Consider the following 22,421-nt stretch of genomic DNA (forward strand, 5'->3'; position numbering starts at 1 on the left):
TCCCTGTATGAACGCTGAGATCACCTAATTCCAAAACGCTCTTTTATGTATCACAGAAAGTCGTATCAAAAAGTCTAAAAAATGACGTTCAAATTCAGATATTTTTCAATTAAAAACAGTATTACAGCTAAGAAATATATGTATTAAAAATTTTTGTTATTTAAATTTTCCAAGTCAAAAATATTATTTTACATTTTTTGAAATTATTTTTAATGCTACCATAAAAATTCTAATTTGGCATGACAACCCCGCCAACACGGTGTTATTTTGATATTCAAAGAAGAATGCTATTTTTTAATTTTAAAATAATTTAATTTAATCATCTCTCGATAGCGGTTATCTATCACCTGTTATTGGAAAACCCTTTATTTTCGAATAGCGGTCGCCCCTAGGCAGGCAATGGCAAACCTTCGAGTATATTGCTGCAATGAAAAACCTTCAAAAAAATATCTGCCGTTCAGAGTCGGCTTGAAACTGTAGGCCTCCCTAAATAGGAGGAGGAGCTCGGCCAAACACCCAAACAGGTTGTACGCGCCAATCAGCAGAGCAGAGTCCATAGATAGAAAAGTGTGGCGAATCGAAAGTGCTTTGAGTTTAGTAAGGTGTTGCTAAAAGCAATGCGTTCTCGCCTACCCACGGATTTAAAAGTATTAAAAATATTCTATTACACTCAACAATGTGAAGCCCAATAGTTTACCACTTTATAAAGAGTTTTTTAATTATAATATTAGTGAAACTCTTGCAGCTATTGAGGCAATTTGACAATGCTTGCATTAGCGTATCTGATTTTTAGACAGAAGTTATCAAGCTTAGGCATTCCTTGGGGCTAAAACTTAGCGAAAAGCTAATGAATTTTTTAATAAATGTTTTGCGTTAGATTAACTACTAACAGAACCACTGTAAATCCAAAATTAGAAATTGATCGTCTCTAAACCCTACTAAATATAGTAATAAATATGGCATGAGAATAACGGACAAATGATGTGTCGATTGTGAGGTATCCGCTAAAGTATGTTCTAAAATTAATAGTGTTGATGCTTATAAATGTCAAGCTCTTGGGCACAACATTTTCTTTAATGCACTGCGCTCTGTATTTTTTTTGACGTGATAACGTCTTATAATTCGATTTAACAGACTGCACGCACGAAAAAATGTGTCGTTACCTTGCTCATATGTAGTTACCTTGCTCATATGTAGTTACCTTGCTCATTAGTGTTACCTTGCTCTTTAGTGTTACCTTGCTCATATGTAGTTACCTTGCTCATTAGTATTACCTTGCTCTTTAGTGTTACCTTGCTCATTAGTGTTACCTTGCTCATTAGTGTTACCTTGCTCATATGTAGTTACCTTGCTCATTGCATTGAATGAACTGCAAATTCTTTCACCATTCGAAAGCTACATCCTCCACGAGTAACATGGATTATATTTTATTTTGGAAATAGGGCTCGAGATATAGGTCAAAACGTGAACCCGGGTAACCTTCGGATGTGTATGTACAATATGGGTATCAAATGGAAGCTGTTGGTGAATGCTTTAGTCCAGAGTATTTTTCATGCCGCTCCGTAACTAGGGTCTCGAGATAGAGACCAAAACGTGGACCCTAGAATGTGTTTGTACAATATGGATATCAAATTGAAGCTGTTGGTGAATGCTTTAGTACAGAGTATTTTTCATGCCGCTCCGTGACTGGGGTCTCGAGATATAGGTCAAAACGTGGACCCGGGTAACCTTTGGCTGTGTATGTACAATATGGGTATCAAATGAAAGCTGTTGATAAGTGCTTTAATACGGGGTAATTTTCATACCTATTGATGATTAGGGTCTCGAAATATATGCCAAAACGTGGACCCGCCTTGTCTTTGAACCGAATTAAACCAAACTTACACACATTGTTAAGTAGGTATTGAAAATGATTTCCGTATAGTTTGAATACTTATTGGTAGATAGGGTCTCAAGATATAGGTCAAAACGTGGACCCGGGTAACCTTCGGACGTGTATGTACAATATGGGTATCAAATGAAAGCTGTTGATAAGTGCTTTAATACGGGGTAATTTGTTATGTTATGTTATGTTATGTTATTTTATGTTATGTTATGTTAAGTTATGTTGTGTTATGTTATATTATGTTATGTTATGTTATGTTATGTTATGTTATGTTATGTTATGTTATGTTATGTTATGTTATGTTATGTTATGTTATGTTATGTTATGTTATGTTATGTTATGTTATGTTATGTTATGTTATGTTATGTTATGTTATGTTATGTTATGTTATGTTATGTTATGTTATGTTATGTTATGTTATGTTATGTTATGTTATGTTATGTTATGTTATGTTATGTTATGTTATGTTATGTTATGTTATGTTATGTTATGTTATGTTATGTTATGTTGTGTTGTGTTATGTTGTGCTATGTTATGTTATGTTAAGTTAAAGTATATTATGTTATGTTAATGTTAACTCATTCTCTATATCCATACATATCCATACAAAATATCTATCAAACAAATAAAATTAAAATTTTGTTTTGAAAAATGCAACCATTCAATCAGTATTTTCTTATGACGTTATCACGTTAAACTATCGTCAGTAAACCGACTTTACAGACAACCTCTTTTTTTTTCATCAAGCCAATCAATCTTTAAGATCGGCCGAAACTTTCTGGAAAGTGTTATTAACGCAGACTTAAAATAAACAAGATGTTTATGATTAATATTCATCAGCCGAAATCGGACTGAGAGACTTGGGCTACAGATTTGATGTCACTTACGGACACTCAAGTATCGTCAGAAACATTGGGTTCATCCCCTTGGCGACTGATCAATGTATACCAAGCAGGGCATTCTCCACATTCATCCATTCATCAAGGGAAGAGTGGGCGGAGTGCAGAATTTGGAGACAGGGTCTGGTAAACCTGTTTTCGGATGGCTTGAATTGATATGGAAGGGTTGGCGGATGGGTACTCTGCGATGACCTCCCCAGTTCAGGTCACCGAACTACTGCAATATGTTCCAAACATACAAAGCCGCAAGCAAAGGCAGATTGGATGCTCACTTGTGAAATAACTGTCACAGAACTAAATATCTACTGCGACGGCAAGCGACAATTAAGGTCCTGGGCTCGATGACGATCGCATTTGAATGCATCACTTTAGCTGTGAGCCACTGTATAGTAGAAATGTTTTTATGTTAACCCTCAAGTGATGCTTGTGTGAATTTGAGAAATTTTCAAATCGAAGTGCATACATCTTTACTATTTGTATTCGAATTGATTTGGTATTTCGGCTCCTTCCAGCACAATAGAAAACAACAAAATTTACAACTCATTCGTGATAAAAAATTAACGATGCGTGAGAGTTAAATCGAAAAGTTCACTTCTCCTTGAAAAAATTTCAACACTATTCTTAAAACCAATTGATTTTCCATTTTACAATACACTAAAAATATAAGTTAACCGTTACCTGAATCAAAACTTCAAGTTATGTTCAGTTGAGGGGGGAGCCTGGTTTATGAGGTCTAAAAATTGCATCTCTTTGTGATTTTTTTTTTTTTAAGGAAAAAATTAATTTAGCACAGCCAAGTTTTTTCTATCTTTTAATGAACATTTAAAAAGTATAAAAAATGTTTGTACTGGTTAAAATAAGTTGAAAAAAATGTTTAACATAGAAATTAGTAGAGCGCTGCAACGCTGGAGTTTCCAACTGGCGTACAAGATACAGCTCGTAATTATTATCTAAAGCAAAAAATTCAAATGGATTTCTAATTATCATGATTTTTTATTCTAGATGAACTAAGAAAACTGAGAGAAATTCCAAAATTTCAACTTTTTGGAGGTTTTAAAGACAAAAATGCCTTTCTAAAAAAAAAATTCACTTCAACTTGGTATAAAAATCTTGAAAAAAAAATTTTTTATCTATTTTGTTAGTTCAAATAGAAGAGAATTTAATACTGAAGGGAACAAGCTAATATATGATTCATTTTAAAAGGTTCATTAGTTTTTTTTTCATTCATGTACGCCAATTCAAAGAAATCACAAAAATGAAAAGTCGAGAAAAGAAGATAAAGTTTGTACTATAGCTGTCCGGTCACAGCGTAACTACCTAACGCTCGCCTACCTTTGGCTTTGTATCTACGGAAATATTGAGAATTAGGCTCTGTAACTTTGTGTGAATATTCTGAAATATATTAGGAATCGCTTTAAACGAAAAAAAAAAAATTGATTTTTTTGACCTTATAAACCAGGCCGCCCCCCCCCTTAAATGCAATCAATTACGTGATGTTTAAAAGGGTGCGAGTGCAGTCTTAAATGTGACCCACTTTGACCCCATACTGTATATATATATATATACATATATACATATTTACATGCATTAACAAGAACATACTACATATATTCATACACATGCGCGAATGTATAAAGTAAAAGTTATTAAGTAGTTTATTTACATTTATTCGAGTTTTATTGATGCGTCGATAAGATACGTCAGCGCCACCACCAGCCAACTCGATAAAATGTCTACATACACGATTCAACTTATACCAATCAAAATAAATAAATAACTTCGTATGTATATGTTTTAGGGTGGTCGACCCGGTTTGCTGTTGCTCGGTTCTAATACCAAAACATATAAACAAACAAACAATGATGAAATGTTCATCAACTAGCCGTACCGAGCGTTCAATGCTACATTTTAAATTTTGTTAACAAAATTGGGAACAGCTTAACTATTCTGCAACAAGAATGAAAATTTGTTCACCTTTTGTGAGCAATTGGAATAAATCTGCGAAAATATCAAAACTTCACGTTCTATTACACTATCCTTTGTTAGTATTTTATTATGATAGCTCTATCATTCGGTAGGGCCCTGGTTCAAACCCCACTGTCAAATGTTAAAAAAAGTTGTTCTAAAAAACACTCCAGTTAGGTAATATCATATTAGGATATATAGTAAGTACACTTCACGTTATTTTTTTATTTAAATGCATTCGCTAAGACAAATAAAGGAATATCTTTATACGAACGAAGAAAATTACAAAGAACAAACATACTTTTTATAGTCTTTAATTGACCCAATCAAGCATGAAAGTAGAATAATTTCTTAGAAGGCATTTCTTATCGCAACGTTATTGCAAATTAAATAGGTATATCATAGATATTAACAGAAGAAGAGCAGAAATGAGATTTGCTTAAGTACTTGATGTACCAACAAAATTACAAAACTGTTTCACCGATTTTTCCACAACCTCTCTGAAATCCAATAGTGTAGTGTTTTTTTTGGACTATTGAGAATGAGGGTTTAAGCAATGCAATTTTGTCTTTATTATTATATTTTCGTTAATATTCTTGAAGGGAAGTTTTTATGTTGAATTGATTTTTTGTTATAAATATAACTTTCTTAATTTCTATAAAGCACCCTTTATTTAAAGAACCACTGAAACAAATTTTACTTAATAGGAGATAGAATAACATTTTAAAAGACATCGTACTCTCTGTTGCTGATCAAAATTCTTTAAAAGAGCAATTGGATAATTTACAAGGTAAAGTTTACTGTGCGTTACTAAGCGTAATTAAAGCTTTATTTTTGTTCAATCCTCATAAATACTAGTCATAATATAATACAATATATTCAAACGAAATTTTTCAAAATTAATTTTCTCAAATATATTTAATTACAGTCTGTGTCAGAAAAAAGGAACCCCTATTATTCATGAAGAATAAAAGATATACATATATTTAAACATTTTTTACATGAAAGTACATATGTACAAAACTTCGAGTCGCAATTTGCTTTTCTGCGTATCTCGTCGACAAACAGGACTAGATTTTGCGAACTTGACGCACGGCTTTAAATCATGGACGGGCCTTCCGGCAAGAAGGGTTTTCATAGTTCCCCAAACATTTTCAATGGGGTTGGCGTTTAGGGACTGGGAAGGCCAGCCCAATACTATGACGCCATTTTCTTGTTTTGTTGTTTCTCGAAGTGTTTTTCTGAGAGCAGTGGTTTTGATGATGTGGGACGGTAGGATTTGTTGGTCTCTTTCAGTCGACGTTCGATGGGGTTGATACTCAAATCTATTACCTTTTTAGCAAGAATTGTGCGTGCTTGGCGTAGTCGCAAAGAAGGGTCCCGCTTAAAAAGTAGGACGATCACTTTATCCTGCTTTTTTGTCGTCACTCGCTTCAAACTGCGCTCGGAAAAGTCATCAAAATTTGTGTACACTTTATACCGCTGATTCCACATAACAACAAACTTTATTGATTTTTTAATTACTTTTGCAGTAATTTTTGCAAGATAATTTTTGCCCTTTCGAATACGTGCATAGAAATACTACCTCAAAACACTTCGCGTAATTCTCACTCATTTTTGTTTGGTTGCGTTTACGGGAAAGTTTCGAACGACACTAACCTGAGTTAGCACTGCAGTCGTAGCCCTTGAGTGGGACTATTATGCAGCAAAAAGCAGAACGAAATATCTCTTGAAGTTACTAGAAAAAACCCCGGTTATTTTCTTCTGACACAGGCTTTAAGATGGAATTTCATGATTATTGCACACACACTTATTGTTATTGTGTCTTAATGAAGGAAAATAATTAAAGCTGAAGTATTTCAATGGCAATGCTCCTCTTAAAAACATTTTCCGTTCGGAGTTGCCCTAAAACTGTATTTTCCTCCATTTGTGGAACAACATCACAAATAGGAGGAGGAGCTCTACCGAATATCAAAAAAGGGTGTAAGGCTGGTCCTGCCCTAGAAAATTGCAACGTTGATTGGATCACGTTTTCTCCATATGTTTGGGTTAATTTTGGGTACTCCACATCTCTTATGGAGTACTTCTTACTCGGGTTTATGGACTATACTCTATTTTTGCAGGTTGTTTATGTACGCATGTGTGTAGATGCGTGTACAAGCGCATGTGCATGTATGTATGTGTTGGGCAAGGTCTAATAGTCTGTCAAGTTTCAATGTAATTGGCGAGGAAGTTCTTAAAATTCTTAGAATTAACAAAATTAATAAACGATATAAATTAAAAATTATTTTGTTGTTAAGTTTTTGAAATATTGCAATTCAAGAAACCAATTATTCATTCACGTTTTTGCTTTTTTGGTTTCTATTGTGTTGGGAATTATGCATTTATGTTTTTAAAAGAGCGCATTTTTCATTTATTTAATACTAGGCGGCCGCCGTAGCCGAATGGGTTGGTGCGTGACTACCATTCGGAATTCACAGAGAGAACGTAGGTTCGAATCTCGGTGAAGCACCAAAATTAAGAAAAACATTTTTCTAATAGCGGTCGCTCCTCGGCAGGCAATGGCAAACCTGCGAGTGTATTTCTGCCATGAAAAAGCTCCTTATAAAATAAATATCTGCAGTTCGGAGTCGGCTTGAAACTGTAGGTCCCTCCATTTGTGGAACAACATCAAGACGCACACCACAAATAGGAGGAGCTCGGCCAAACACCCAAAAAGGGTGTATGCGCCAATTATATATATATATATGTAGAATACCATAGATATTTTTTGATTTATTAAGCCTATGAATATAATAGATTCGTATAGGCTAAATATACATATTTTAAGGTTAAGAGGCAATAAAAGAAGAAAATACAATCAACATATGTAGGTATAATAAGTACTTACAAATCTTTTGAATCTGAATATCTCTTGAAAATAAAAAATCTATCTCTACAAATTTCAAAATTTCATTAAATTCAATTACGGCTCATAATAGCAGTATTTCGAGCAAAGAGAGATTTTAAGAGAGCAACGTAGAAAAACTCCAGACTTGGAAAACCTCTTGTCGGAATATTAAAGAAATCCTCTCAAGAAGCACGAGGCAGTCAACAGCACCACGCATCAAATCGAAAATGCGAGACAAAGAAAAGATTATTCTCCAGTTCTGCAATGATTTTAAGTTAATTAATAAGCATAGCGCTTCATAGGTAGGGATAGGATCTGAGAAACGTAAATTACGCAACGCTTTATGGATTCAATTCTAGCAGCATGATACGTAGAACACAGAGACGAAATGAAGGATGCATACTAAAGACCGCATACTACAAACGCCGTATACAAAAGCTTCAGCGTACAAGGGTCGGAGAAATCGGAGCATTGACAACTAACAAAAGCAAGCATGGCGTAAGATTTCCTGATAATAAAATTTATATGGCTAGCAAAAGTAAACTTCGAATGAAATATTACACCCAAATCTTTAATTTCTATTTCATGTGACAGGGGCGTGCTAGATATGTGATAAGTGGTGGCAATAACAGTGGCACGCTTAGAAAAGGTATTTGGAAACACTAATTTTCGTTTAGCGATAGACGGTTATTGATACACCAGTTACTGGAATTATCTTAATCAATTTACATCAATTCAGAATCGAGAGAGCTAGTAAAGCATAAAGCAGGAATCTTGCTGTCGATAGCAAAAACAAATGTCATTGATAAACAAAAAAAAACCGCGGGTACATAAAAATTCCTTGCGGAACGCCAGAGTAAGCAACAAAAGAAAGATACCCAATATTGTCGATGATGGCAATGTTGATTGAGCAAGTAAGACGTGATCCATTCCAAGACGGCTGAGTGGAAGCCAAGACAGGTTAGTTTTTTAATTAATATTATAAGGAAAATCCGAATAAAAGCCTTAGAAAATTCGGTATAAACACATAGATATGTTGTTATAACCATATTAAGATACCGCAGTTATCTGGCGCAGAAAAATAGAGGCTTACAGGTGGTCTTCGTCGAAATACGCTACCCTCTTCTGCGCCGTCAATCTTTTCGCCATTTATATAAATCAGGTGGAGTGTAGTAATTCTACCCCACCTCTACTTGACTGAAGTTTTTGGGTTGAAGTGGTTTTCGGTAATCAAGAATATAGCATAACGATCTATACAATTCGCAAAATTTAAATTGAAGAGAGGCTATACAAAAAAGTCACTGAATTATATCATAGGATTATACTACAAGTATGAATATATAATATTTTCGTCGCTTCTAATGAGAGGTTACTTTTAACATGATAAAAAACTTTAAAATAAAAATTTAAAATGGAAGGTTTATTGACGCAATACCAATAGCGGCATTGCCGGCACCGCGCGTTGGAAATATTTCTAAAATGAAAATACCTTCTCATAAAAACCCTTGCTTACTTCCCCATATTTATAAAACCACGTTAAGACGCCTAACCCAAATTCGGTGAAAAAATTCGAATAAAACCTTTGAAGTGTGCATACGACAGTTCATAATGTAAATTATTACTGGTTCATAGTCACAGTCTTTAGTTATAATATCTTTTAATTGAAGTAAGCTTTAACTTATACGCGAGTTTTGTATTTTAGTCAATAATATGTAGATATGTTACGCTAGGCACATCTTTAGAGAGAGGTAAAAAGTGGACTCTAATCGCAATCGATTTAAATCGAAGAATAAAATAATGACAATACGTACATACATACGTATGTACCACACAACTACATACATACATTGAGCAATCGATTTATTTTGGATTCTTTTTTTTGCCATTTTTTGTGCAATAAACTTTCGCGGGAGTATTTAATAATCCCACGCAAGTGATATTAAAAGCATTTTTATTTAAAGTAAATAGTTTACTGATTGACACTTTTTATAATTAGAGAGATATGAAATCGAAAAATAACTTTTAATTGTTGAAACTTCCGCGAAGGATTTGATGTAAAACTTTTCAAAAAGGCACTTATATTTCGCCGAACTTTAATTGCTTTTGTATAACTTTTAACATATACATTTTACGTGTATATTTTACATATTTTCACAACCAATTATGGCAATATTTTCATGCAACAAAATTAACGGAAAGAATTTCACAGCGACGGTTGTTAAGACACGTTATAAACATCGAAATTCCTCGCTTTACGTACACCCTTTTAGGTTTGGCGCTCTAAGTGAACTACCACCGAATGAGTGGTTGAATAGCTTTGACGTGTAAGGACTGCCACGCTTTAGAATCACGTTAGCACAAGTGTTTTTGATACATATTCATATATAAGTGCAAGTATTTGCATATTTCGAATTGGAGATTTGTGACTCCTTCTGGGTACGTGTACCAATACCCTGTAGGGAAAACTGTCGTAATTCAGAAAATAAATTTGATTCATTCGATCACAAGAAAAGATATTATTAAAATTAAAATAATAAGATTTTATTAATATAAAAATATCTAAAGATTGGGGTCAAACCTAGAGATTGAGGTTAAGACTAATAGCAAAGGTACACAAGTATATGTAATTGCCGCTGTTGCCGCCGTAGCCAAATGGGCTGGTGCATTACCATTCGGAAGTGCCTGGATTCGATTCTCCGGGAATGAAACATCAAATGATTCAAAACGTTTTTTCCAATAGCGATCGCCCCTCGGCTGGCAAGGACAAACCTCCAAGTGCATTTCTGTCATGGAAAAACTCCTCATAAAAAGCCATCTGCCGTCCGGTGGCCGTAAAATTGTAGGTCTCTCCATTTGGTAAAAAACATTAAGACGCACACCACAAATTGGAGCAGAAGCTCGGCCAAACTCCAAGTAAAGGCGCCAATATTATATATACATATACAGGGTGGGTCATGTAATATTTGCTTTTTTAATCGGCTATAAAAAAAAGCTAATCAATATTTTTTCAAACTTTTTTTTTTATTTTGAAGATTGAACATTGTCATTTATGAATCAAAAATAATATCGTTCAAATGACTGGCTTTACAGTGGCCATTCGATTAACCCAATTTTAAAGGACATTTTCAATTGTTTGGGCTCCAATTTCATGATTGGCAACTTCGATTTCGTGTTTTAAAGCATAAATCGTCTCTGGGTGGTTCGCATAGCATTTGTCCTTAACGGATCCCCACAAAAAATAGTCCAAAGGGCTTAAATCACAGCTCCGAGGCGGCCAATTGATATCGGAATTTCGGCTGATTATTCGGTTTTCAAAAACGGTAGCCAAAAGTTCGAGTGTAACTTTGGCAGTGTGACAAGTTGCACCATCCTGTTGAAACCAAATGTCGTCCATGTCATCCTCTTCAATTTTTGGACTGACACGGTAACGCTCGCCATTTACTGTAACAACAGCTCCTCGCTCATTTTCGAAAAAAATGGCCCGATAATGCCGCCCGACCAAAAACCGCACCAAACAGTGACTCGTTGTGGATGCATTTACTTCTCTACAGTAACGTGTGGATTTTCTGAGCCCCAAATCCGACAATTTTGCTTATTGAGGTAGCCACCGATGTGAAAATCAGAAAAGAAGAAGAAGACTCACCACTTTGGAAATATGTTTCCAATATTTCCCAATTTTGTTCAAGCGTATAGCGTCCCATTTCGTAAATTTCAAACCTTTAAATAAATTATGAACACATTTGACATGTCATTTGTGTTACCATTCCCAAAAAATAGGTGGTTCAAAAAGCAAACGCAAACCCACCCTGTATATATATATCATTAAATTAAGACTTAACTAATAATAAATGTTCTGATCCACGACAAACTCTCGTTCTCCACGTATACATCACGCCTGGTTTGCTATCTAATAAAACATTCGGCTATCCCTGTAACAGTCATATTAATATTGTCCGCTTTGGGTGACAAATGTTTTGAATTTTCGATCATTCTCGTCTACGATAAATTGAAAGAACCTATTTTCCAAATCAGATGTGTCAATCGTATCGATCTTTGTGCACCTTCTTATTGATTGCCCCATAGTCTATGCATAGTCTATAACTACCATATTTTTTCTTCACTAGTTCCATTTGACTTGCTTTCCCGTATAGTGCTCGCTTTCAATAACTTTTCAGCTTTGTCGTCGATTATTGTACGTTCAGTTGGTGGGAATGCTCTCAGAGGTCAGTAAATAGGTTCGTTTTCCATTAAACAAATGTTTATGGTGATTCTGGAATTGGGAGTTAGTAGTTACAAACTAACTGTTCTAGTTCATTACGCATACCGAAATTTTGCGTTATATTATGCGTTTAATTATCTTCAAATATTTTATATTCGATATGCGCAAGCAAACAATCAGCCGAAATATAAGCACCCTATTTACACATGCAAATTTTCTGCTCTTCATACCTATATGGTATATTACTTAAATCAGAATTAACAAAACTGTTGTTTACAATGCAAACTTCAATATTAATATGTGGATCACCTTGATGCAAACGTCGGCTCTGCACAGTCTGTCATTGGCAACGCTCTTCTAAAATTAAATTTTATTTAATTTAAAATATTAAGATGTAGGTATTTAGGGTTAAATCAAATTGATAAAATAAGAAATTAAACTAAGTTTGAGTGCCCAATTTTGAAAGCTTAAACTTTCTTCAAAATTCGCCTCTCTTAAACCATCACTCAAAAAAGGTCCTAAGTAATAAATGTTCTGGCCCGTGACATCCTCTCGTTCTCTACATTTACAGCACGTCTATCCACCACGAAGGTATTCTATCGAATACCACATAAACACCGTTCAGGAGTGATAAAATAAATTTTGATGATTCCTTAACTAAGTCACAATTGTAAGCATGCCTTAGAGGCAGCTCTACATGAATGGTTAACAGTGTGAGTGAAGTCAGCCAACACGGCAACCTGTGACTTTGTTTTTCCTGCTGAGCTAGTTCGAATCTCGGGACATGAAACATAATTGATACAGAAAGTTTTTCTAATAGCGGTCGCCCCTCGGCAGGCAATGGCAAACCACCGAGTGTATTTCTACCATGAAAAAGCTCTTCACAAAACAACCGGTTTAAAACTGTAGGTCCCTCCATTTCTGGAAAAAGATCAAGATGTACAACATAAACGGGATGAAGGCCTCGGACAAACACCCGATAAATAAATCGCCAATTATATATATTGTATAATATCCTATATATATAAAGGGTTTTCCAATAAGGGGTATTATTTTGATATTCGAAGAAAAATGCTCGGATGCTTATTTCAAGAGGAAAGTATGCCGTTAATAGTAGAAAATAACATCAGGCAAATGACCATCACGATCACGCTTACGGGACAATATCCTTTTCATGCAATTTTCCATAACCGAATTGCAAAGTGGCTGCCCTATGCCCTCGATAGCCTCACGAATTCCATCTTTGAGGCCTTGAATCGACCCTGGGCTGTTGGCGTAGACTTTCTTTTTCACGTGGCCCCAAAGAAAAAAGTGACAAGGTGTTAAATCACAAGATTTCGGAGGCCAATTCTGATCACCTCTTCGAGAGATAACCGGAAACTTTTCCCGTAAAAGATCAATGGTTTCGTTGCTTGTGTGGCACGTAGCGCCGTCTTGTTGAAAATAAACGTCAGCCATAAAAAATCGTTAATCATCTCTCGATAGCGCAATCCATTCATTCATAACACCTGTCATTGGAAAAAAAAAATGTATATATATACTTATATAATAAAGGCCAACCCGAAGAATTTATCGGCAAACTGTTTCGAAGCGATACAAATTTGGTTTCTCTGATTTGTACGCGAAAAGAGAGGAGCATCCGAATTAAATTGCATTCAGAGATTGAAAATCGTGACAAAAACACGTATGATGCTTCCATTAAGAATACCGTTGATTGCTGAAATGGCCGAAAATATGCCTACGCATACTAGTGATGCCCTCTACTGCAGTGTCGCTGTTTCTAGGAATGGTGTGCCGGTTGCCCTAAATACCGCTGTCCTGACGGCTTCCATCACCGATGCAATTTCCGTGAAACACCAAAATGAAAGTTTTTTCTAATTGCTGTCGCCCTTCGGCAGGCAATGGCAAACCTTCGAATGTATTTCTGCCATGAAGAAGCTCCTCATAAAAAATATCTATCCCTCCATTTGTGGAAAAACAACAATACGCACGCCGCAAATAGGAAGAGCTCTGCCAACACCCAAAAAAAAGGGTGTGCGCGCCAATTATATATATATACATATATAGGTATATGTGTATATACATATATTGTATATGCATATAATACTCCTTGCAAATCGGCAATATGTAGTATTGGTAAGGAAAAAAACGGTAAGTCTAGTATTTAAAATGGGCGAAGTGTGCAACTTAATGGTACGAGCAATGGCGAAAATAAGGCATCCTAGTGCAGTTTGTTCACTTTTCCTGCGTATCCAAAGTTGACTATGCTAGATACAGCTCCGTCGGCAAAACAAGGATTTTAAGTTTAGATCACTTTGTAAATAACTGAAATCGCTCATAAGATAAACGTAAATATATAAAAATATTAACTTAACTAAATTGGTTTCATTATTTAAATACTGAAAATGATATTTTGTTATTGGTTCTTTCAATTGCCAGGCAAGTGTGTGGAGATATAATATCTGTTAACGTTAACACTTCAACTACAAGACCTTGGTTAAAAACTTCTACAAAGTCTTAGCTTGCCTCCACGTCCACCACATTATCTGCAACAATCGGTACCTTCTTCTCAGTTCCTAACATTTCTTCCGCATTTCTTTGTGAATTCATGTAAGGCATTTATTTCAGTAAGGCATTTATTTCATACTTCCAAAGATCGGATGAGGCACCTTTTTATTATTTTTACCAAACACTTTAAAGTCAATGATTAGAGCACACGTACCATTACCGGAGTGATTAAGACTAATGCCACCTCCGCCATAGAGTTAGAATGGATTTGACAAAGTGAGAAAGGAGCATAAAAAGTAAAAAAGAGAAAATTAACGCAAAATTTTCCATTACTAGAAAAAAACAGTAGAAGAGACATATCAGTCGAGTTTGTTTACAAATTTTTGTGCTGTCCAAGAAAATTACCATAAATATACTTTGTAAATTCTCATTTTTTGTTGTTAAACTTTGCATTTTATCGTATCTTAATATACACTGCAATTTCAAACCAGAGCAAGGCCAGAAGTGCATAAAGCACCAGATTCAACGAAAAATAAATTTTTGGGGCTGGTATAAAAGAATTCAAAATTTTATCGGGAAGAGTATTTTCCTCAATATTCCCAAATATTTATTCCATTATATTAGTTGTATCAGAAAGCAAATGATTTGGAATTCCATAAATACTTAACCATGTGAATGACAAATAATATTGTGTAGCTGTATACTTGGACATTGCAAAAGCATTTGGTAAAGTTTGGCATAAAGGACTTTTACATAAGCTCCAACGAATCTTTCCACAAAACTACAACGAACTTTTGAAGAGCTATATAATTGATCAAAAATTTTATATAAGATTTGAAGACGAATATTCCGATATCCTACCAATGACAGATGGAGTACCGCAAGGCAGTATACTAAGACCTCTTTTATATCTAATATACACCGCAGATGTGCTAACTCCGACAACACATAATGCAATGATAGCAACGTTCGCAGATGATACTGTATTAATGCCATCAAACAATGACGAAAAACTGGCTGTCACAAGTCAAAAATTAGTAAACAATACAGTAAACTGGTTTGACGAATGGGGTATACAAGTTAATAAAGACAAAACTGTACAAGTTATATAAACAACAAAAAGGCATCAAAATAAAATATTACTTTAAAAAACAACAAAATAAAAATCTGTCCAGGGACAAAATATCTTGGAATAACTATTGACGAACACTAACATGGAACCATCATATCGTTGGCAAAAACAATGAAATTAAGATAAATACCGGCAATTAAATCGGCTAATCGGACGAGCATCAAAACTATCACTTTTTAATAAGTTGTTTGTGTATACAAAATAATTATTACTCCTATCTGGAAATACGGAATAGAAATATAGGAAACGGCTAAAAACTATTCTTCAGCTTATGCAGCGAACACATCCAAAATATTACGAAATATAACAAATGCTGGTTGGTTTATTCCAATGAAGCCATGCATCGCGACTTAAATATAAAATATTTATTTATGTAGACACAATCCAAGAAGCAATCACAAAATGTAGCAATAAACGTATACAGTGGCTGTCAGTCCACCAAAATGAACAAATGCGTAAAATAGTACCGGCAGAAAATATTAAGCGAAGATTAAAACGACTCACACCGACTGATTTAAAAGAGCATAATATCCTAATTATCCTAATTCTACAACGATTGCAAATTGTTAATATCTAACAGATTGTAATAAATAAAATGGATACAAAAAAAAATTAGAGGTTACGATATGAGTATCAAACAAAATGTGTTGAAAAGTGTGAACAAAACTTTTTTAATTAAAATTATTATAAAAGTAAACAGGTGAATTAAGTTTTAGATTGTGGGTATCACGAAAATTATGATTGAAAACATTTTAATTAAAAAGTATTTTTTGAATGTCGTTAATTATTTTTTAATTCAAGAAGTATAGGAATTGCTTAAGAACAAAAAGTATGTGCACCTACTTTTAGAAGCTGCATTAGGCAATAACTATTTACTACCGATTTTAGAATTATATTTATAAGTGTTAAATGCATTAAGTATTTCAATACATGGAAGCGAATTCGCGAGCTTTAGCTAATTTAGAATAAAAATTGTTCAGCGAACGCTACTGTTTGGTAAATTAAAATTTTACAGCGACACTCACCAATTTGGTGCTGCTATGCAATTGCTTCAATTCGTTTTCATTACACATCTCCGATTTCTGCAGTTCAAGCTATTGGAAACAGTATATAGTAATAATAATAGTAATACGACTCTTCTTTTTATGTACAACTACTCGTACTATCAAATTGAAAGGTGGCTTTATTTAGAAATTTTACAATCTTTCAAAATAAATTTGTCCCTTCAAAGTAATCCCACTCAGACAAAATAGACTTGCATATGCCAACTTTTTTCTCCTAATTCTCGAAACAAGATTTACGAAACAACTTAAAACACAAGTATTTTTCGAAAATTCGCGCGAAGTTTAAGTTGGAAAATCACTTTCAAATTTGATAACAGTAGTATGTATGTAGTTGCAAAATTAAACAAATGAAATAACTGCTTACTTGTTCGCATTTCATTGATAAACGTTTTCGAAGTGTTCGTTCTTTGTTTTCAGAGTTACATTTCATTCGTATGATTGCTTGGCAGAAAGGATTTAACTCAGAATTCCTGTCATACATATCGTTGTAGGAAAAATGCTCGCCTGACTGAAATTCAAAAAAAAAATCCTTAATACTGGTATTATACATATATCGGGTGTTTTTTTAAGAGCTTGAAAACTTAAAATGATAATAGAAAACAGAAATATTGTGGAATGAATTTTTTTATTATAATTTGGTAAATAATTTCATGGCATTTATTTTTTTAAAAGGATATACGGCATATGTCCACCGGAGCTACGAGTTACATGGTCCATTCGATCAATCCATTTCTTGACTACTTTTTCCAATAAATCTGGCCGTATGGCGTCAATAGTCAATGGTGGCTTGAGTATTGCAACAAATCGCTTGTTAAGCGCGATGCATGGCAAGTTGCGCCGTGATTTGGAACCAAATGTTGTCGATGTTTAACTGATAAAATTTGGAAACTCAGTCAGCATAGCTCATTTTGAAAGAAATAAGTGCCGATGATGTCGGAAGTATTCTAAAAACTTCGCGAACATATTTTTCTTTTTGCTTGTTTTTTCAAAGAAAGGTTCCACATTTTGGAAGCGTTGCTGTGGCGTTAAATGATTCTTTATGTCTTGCCAAACCTTACTGAATAAAAATGTCAACACAGTGTGTCAATCTCAGCTGTTAATCATAGTATCGATATCGACAGTTCTCATGCAGCTGAAAAAACACCCGATATAAATGTGAAAGTTGGTTCGTTTGTTTTTAAGTTTAAACCGTTCATACGATTGCAATGGGTGGATTGTAGTGAGAATGTTTGGAAAGGTGTACCCGTCTGTTCAAAACCGCTTCTTCCTAAAAAAAATGATGTTGAAAAAATAGGTCTGTTAGGTACCGCTGTGGTCAAAATATTCCCGCCTTGGTTTATACTCGGAAAAAACACATGTTTTAAGGAAGAACTAACCCGATTTGACTCATATACATATATCATAGACATATGAAAACAAAAGAATATTTAAAACAAGTACGGAAGTGCCAAATTCGATTAGCACCGTAACTTTTATACTCGTGCACATTAAGTAAAATTTAATTTGAGCGCGGGTGTAACATAAGTAAACTTATAAGTATATAAGGAAAAATCCGGAAATATTGCTCGTTGCTTATGAGTTCTTTTGTTCCGAGAATTAACAGTCAGTCTGAATTACATTTTACAACACAATGCTCAGAAGACAATTGAAAATGCATATCAGTGTCAAAAAGGAGAAAAATAGTTTGCGTGGTCCAGGCGTCTAGACAGTTCTAAAGGCAATTCACCTTTAAGTTACCGCCTGCTCTGACTTCGATTCTTTCGCAAATTTCAACGAAACCTCGCCGAATTGGCCGTTATATCAAATCATTGCCCAATTTACTGTCTTCGAAAAATCATAGACACTGATGAGGACAATGTGAGAATTGTGAATGTATGTATTAGTAAAGCAGTGTGAATGTATTGCTTTTGCTTTTGAAAAACTGTCCTGTGTAAACGATAAATTAAGGATATACTCCAAAAAATTCCCAGGAAAATTTATCAATGGAATGCAAATGGGCAAGGATGGTTGTCCCACATATCCATGAAACAGTGATGAAGTTGAAATTTATGTCGGTAGATAAGCGCTTCGGAGGTTTTCTGTCTTTTTTCTTTCTTTTACTAGGAAACACTTACGTTCGCAAGTACGATCCGTTCCCGAAAACTATGTTTTATAACGAAGTTCCTTCGTTTTATACTTGGAAAAATAAATTATTTTCCAGAAGAAAGCAAGGCAATCCTAAGAGATACAGCAATGGGCAGAGTTTAAAATGTGCATCCAAACCAAACCAGATGCTTCTATTTACACTTGAATCTTCTTCATAAACGAGGACATGTTTCTTTCGAAGACATGCGTACGGTTGAAGGCACTGTTTGTTCGACATTTCACCCTGCTTGCCAAGAAAAGAGAAAACTTAAAACTTTTAGAAAATAAGGAGAAGTGAATGATATACTCAACGAAGCTACCTTATTACACTTGCTAACACATCTGCAATATTTCTGCGAAGACATTTTATTTGTACAACGAGCACCAGCGGCTTAATGATACCTATTGAGAATAAAGTTATCGCCCTTAGTGAAAAAGATCTAAGCTGCTTTGAAATGTCTTTTATCTTGCTGTTGAACAACAAAGTACTGAAGCCATATAACATACATGCGAAAGTAAGTTACGGCACCAATACGATGAAAATGTGTTAGAGTAATATTTACGTGCTCACATTCACAAATTAGTCCCAGTATATGGTATGGTATATGACGAAGTCATTTACAGAATTAACTACGCCAAAGGTGAAGCATTTTTCAAGGGCAAAAAAAAATATTTCTGATAAATCCGCATATGCCAGATTAACTAGACGTGTACCGTTCGCTGTAACATCGTCAAGAATGGTAGAAACTTTATTAGCAGGTGGTAGAACAACTCATTCCACATTAACGTTGTCACTAAATGTAAATTTGCAAGGGAACAACTTTTGTTGCAGTAGAAGAGACATAAGAGCTGTCCATCGTTCTTTAAGATATTTGAGAAACTGCGATAAGCTTTTTTGTTCGGTGAGACTTTTGTCAGGCTTCGCCGGTCATGGCAAAAGATACTCGAGCCGACATTATAAAACATCGGCTTTATGGTATAAGAACAAAAAGTTCAATTTGCGGACAAATATTAGCGTCCATCTTAGTGGTGTTGATTCTCAGTTTCCAGTGTTTGCTTAGTATTGGAGACGGGAGTGTGCAAAATATCGATGTATACGTTAATATAGATTTCAGAAAAAGTGGTGCACTCCATAAAGACTAATGTAAGTGAAACAACAGCCGGGTACATGCCACCGCACACATAAAACATGACAGAAGTTTTTTTGTTGGGTGTTTGCCTTATGAGGGGCTCCTTCATGAAAGAAATACTTCTGTGGGCAAAAAGTAAGGTGAATTTGGTTGTAAAATGAAAAATCTTTATTTATTCTTGTAAATCAATTTCATCCCCTTCAAAATAATCACCTCTCGATGAAATACACTTATGCCAACGATTTTTCCAATCCCCGAAACATGTCAAATAGTCCGTTTCCGGTATAGCCATCAGCACCTTCTTCGATTCAGTTTTATCTCCTCAATCGACTCGAAACGCGTTCCCCGGAGTGGTCTCTTGAGTTTTGGGAATAGCCAGAAGTCACACGGAGCCAAATCAGGCGAATACGGTGGTTGCGGAAAGATATGCGTGGAATTTTTGGCGAAATGGTCACAAAGAACGAGTGCAGTGTGAGGCGGTGCATTATCGTGATGCAAAACCAAGAGTTGTTGGCCCATAATTCTGGTCTTTTTAGACGAATTGCTTCACGTAAACGACGCATAACGCTCAAATAATATTCCTTATTAACAGTTTGGCCAGGTGGAAGGAATTCATAGAGCACCACACCACGAAAATCGAAAAAAACTGTCATCATGACCTTTATTTTTGAACGACTTTGACGTGCTCTTTTCGGTCTGGCCTCGCCTCTAGCACGATATTCGCTTGATTGGTCGGTTGTTTCAGGGTCGTAAGCATAAATCCAAGTCTCATCTCCCGTAGTGATGCATTTGAGCTTGTCCTGATTGTCTGAAAGCTTTGTTTCACACACATCAACGCGACGAATTTTTTCCAAGAAATTGAGAGTTTTCGGTACCAAACGAGAGTTGACTTTTCGTAGGCCCAAATGGTCTTCCAAAATGGTTTTCACAGATCCTTCTGATATTCCTATCATATTAGTAAGGTCTTTAACAGTCAACCGACGATTTTTGAGAACTAACTCCTTCACTTTATTGACGTGTTGGTCATCTGTTGACGTCGATGGTCGCCCGGAGCGCTCCAAGTCATCAACACGTTCTCGACCCTCTTTGAAGTCTTTGTACCACTTATAAACATTTTTCTGCGACATGGTCGAATCACCAAATGCCTTCTGCAACATGCTAAACGTTTCCGCAGACGAAATTTCATTCCGCAAATAAAATTTGATGGCACTTCTCTGCTCAATCAAATCAGACATTGTAAAAATCGAAAATGCACTCTTGGTCGTTTGGTAAACACAAATAATGACATTCACATGAAAGTTGGCCCAGATGTTATTAACAGTGCTGCCAACTCATGAAAAAAATAACAAGAGCGAAATTTTAGTCCCGCGAAGTTTGACAAATAAATTCACCTTACTTTTTGCCCACAGTAGTACACGCGGAGGTTTGCCATAGTCTGCAAAGGAGGGAACGATATTAGAAAAAAGTTTCCAATCCTTTAGTGTTTTATGCCCGGGGGTTATAACCCAACCCATTTTGACGGCCGAATCATGTATGAAAAATAATAATAAGAGAGATTAAAAAAAAAACAAAGAACCGCAATAATAAAAAGAAGGGAAAAACAAAAACAAACTTGAGGGTAAAACTAATTAGCTTTTATTTGGAACAAAATTTAATGAAACTTTAAAAATTGTTTACACAACATTGACACAATCATTCAGTAAAATTTCCATTAGGTGCAATAACCTTCTCGATCCGGGTCCGAAAACAATGGCATGTCCGAATCAAATGCTACTTATTGATGTTGACCATAACGGGATTTATTGCAACCTTCAGAGAGAAATGTTGTTTTCAGGATGCTTATTATTTTAATGCTCAACTGAGCTGGGGAGTTCGGCGGCCATGAGTTCGGTGTTATGTGATCATGAAAATTTCTGTGAAGGAGCAGAGCGTTGCTGAAATATATATGGGCTATCACCGCGTACACTATCAATCCAGGGTGCCACTACATATCTAGAACCTCGATATATGCTGCAGAATTCACTCGATATCGTTGAGTAAAGAAGTATGGTGGCATGGCATGTCCTTTGTTGCTCACAGCACCTAAAACCATAACAGTGGCTGGAAACTTCGTGTGCATGACAACATGAAACTCTTTAGGACTGGAACATAGCCATTTGATATTTGGTAATTTCTGAGGTTGGTCTTTTGATCTTGGTTGAAAAACCCATAACATCTCAGGTGCTTCAGAATTTTTTATTTTGTTTTGATGGGACACTCACTATTCTCGTGTTTGTGCCGACATAAACTGTCTTCTACGCATAACGCAAACTTTATACCGGAGATCTTCATAAACAACTTGACGGATAAGACTCTTAAAAACATTAAGCTCCCTCGCAAGACCCACATTGAATTTGAAGGGTCGTCGTCAATGATCGCTTGCACTTGTTGAAGATCAGCAGATTGGGCAGTGTCAGAACTTTCCTTGTTTTTTTTTCGTTTTGCAACACATTCTATGCAAGCCGCCTGATGCTTCTAATCCACGGGAATCGTTCACCTTATACACGAAGGGCGCACTTAAAAGAATCGAGATTTCTAAATCTCGAGAATAATAATAGCGCGAATA

At 35.3% G+C, this 22,421-nt stretch overlaps 1 protein-coding gene across 5 annotated transcripts in view; it reads right to left on the reverse strand.

Annotated features, from left to right (window-relative positions):
- Window positions 1-22,421, reverse strand: part of LOC128863978 (interaptin) — a 64,371-nt gene that overhangs the window by 13,915 nt on the left and 28,035 nt on the right. For 4 of the 5 annotated variants that reach the window (XM_054103427.1, XM_054103428.1, XM_054103426.1 and 1 more), the window contains 2 exons: window positions 16,927-17,070; window positions 16,524-16,592 (listed from right to left, as the gene is read on the reverse strand). The exons of the other annotated variant lie outside the window; for it this stretch is intronic. In XM_054103427.1, the coding sequence (XP_053959402.1) occupies window positions 16,524-16,592; window positions 16,927-17,070 (213 nt within the window). The remainder of the gene's footprint in view (window positions 1-16,523; window positions 16,593-16,926; window positions 17,071-22,421) is intronic. 5 annotated transcript variants of the gene reach the window in all.

This window comes from Anastrepha ludens, chromosome 5, assembly GCF_028408465.1.
Source record: "Anastrepha ludens isolate Willacy chromosome 5, idAnaLude1.1, whole genome shotgun sequence".
Taxonomy (NCBI): Eukaryota; Metazoa; Arthropoda; class Insecta; order Diptera; family Tephritidae; genus Anastrepha; species Anastrepha ludens.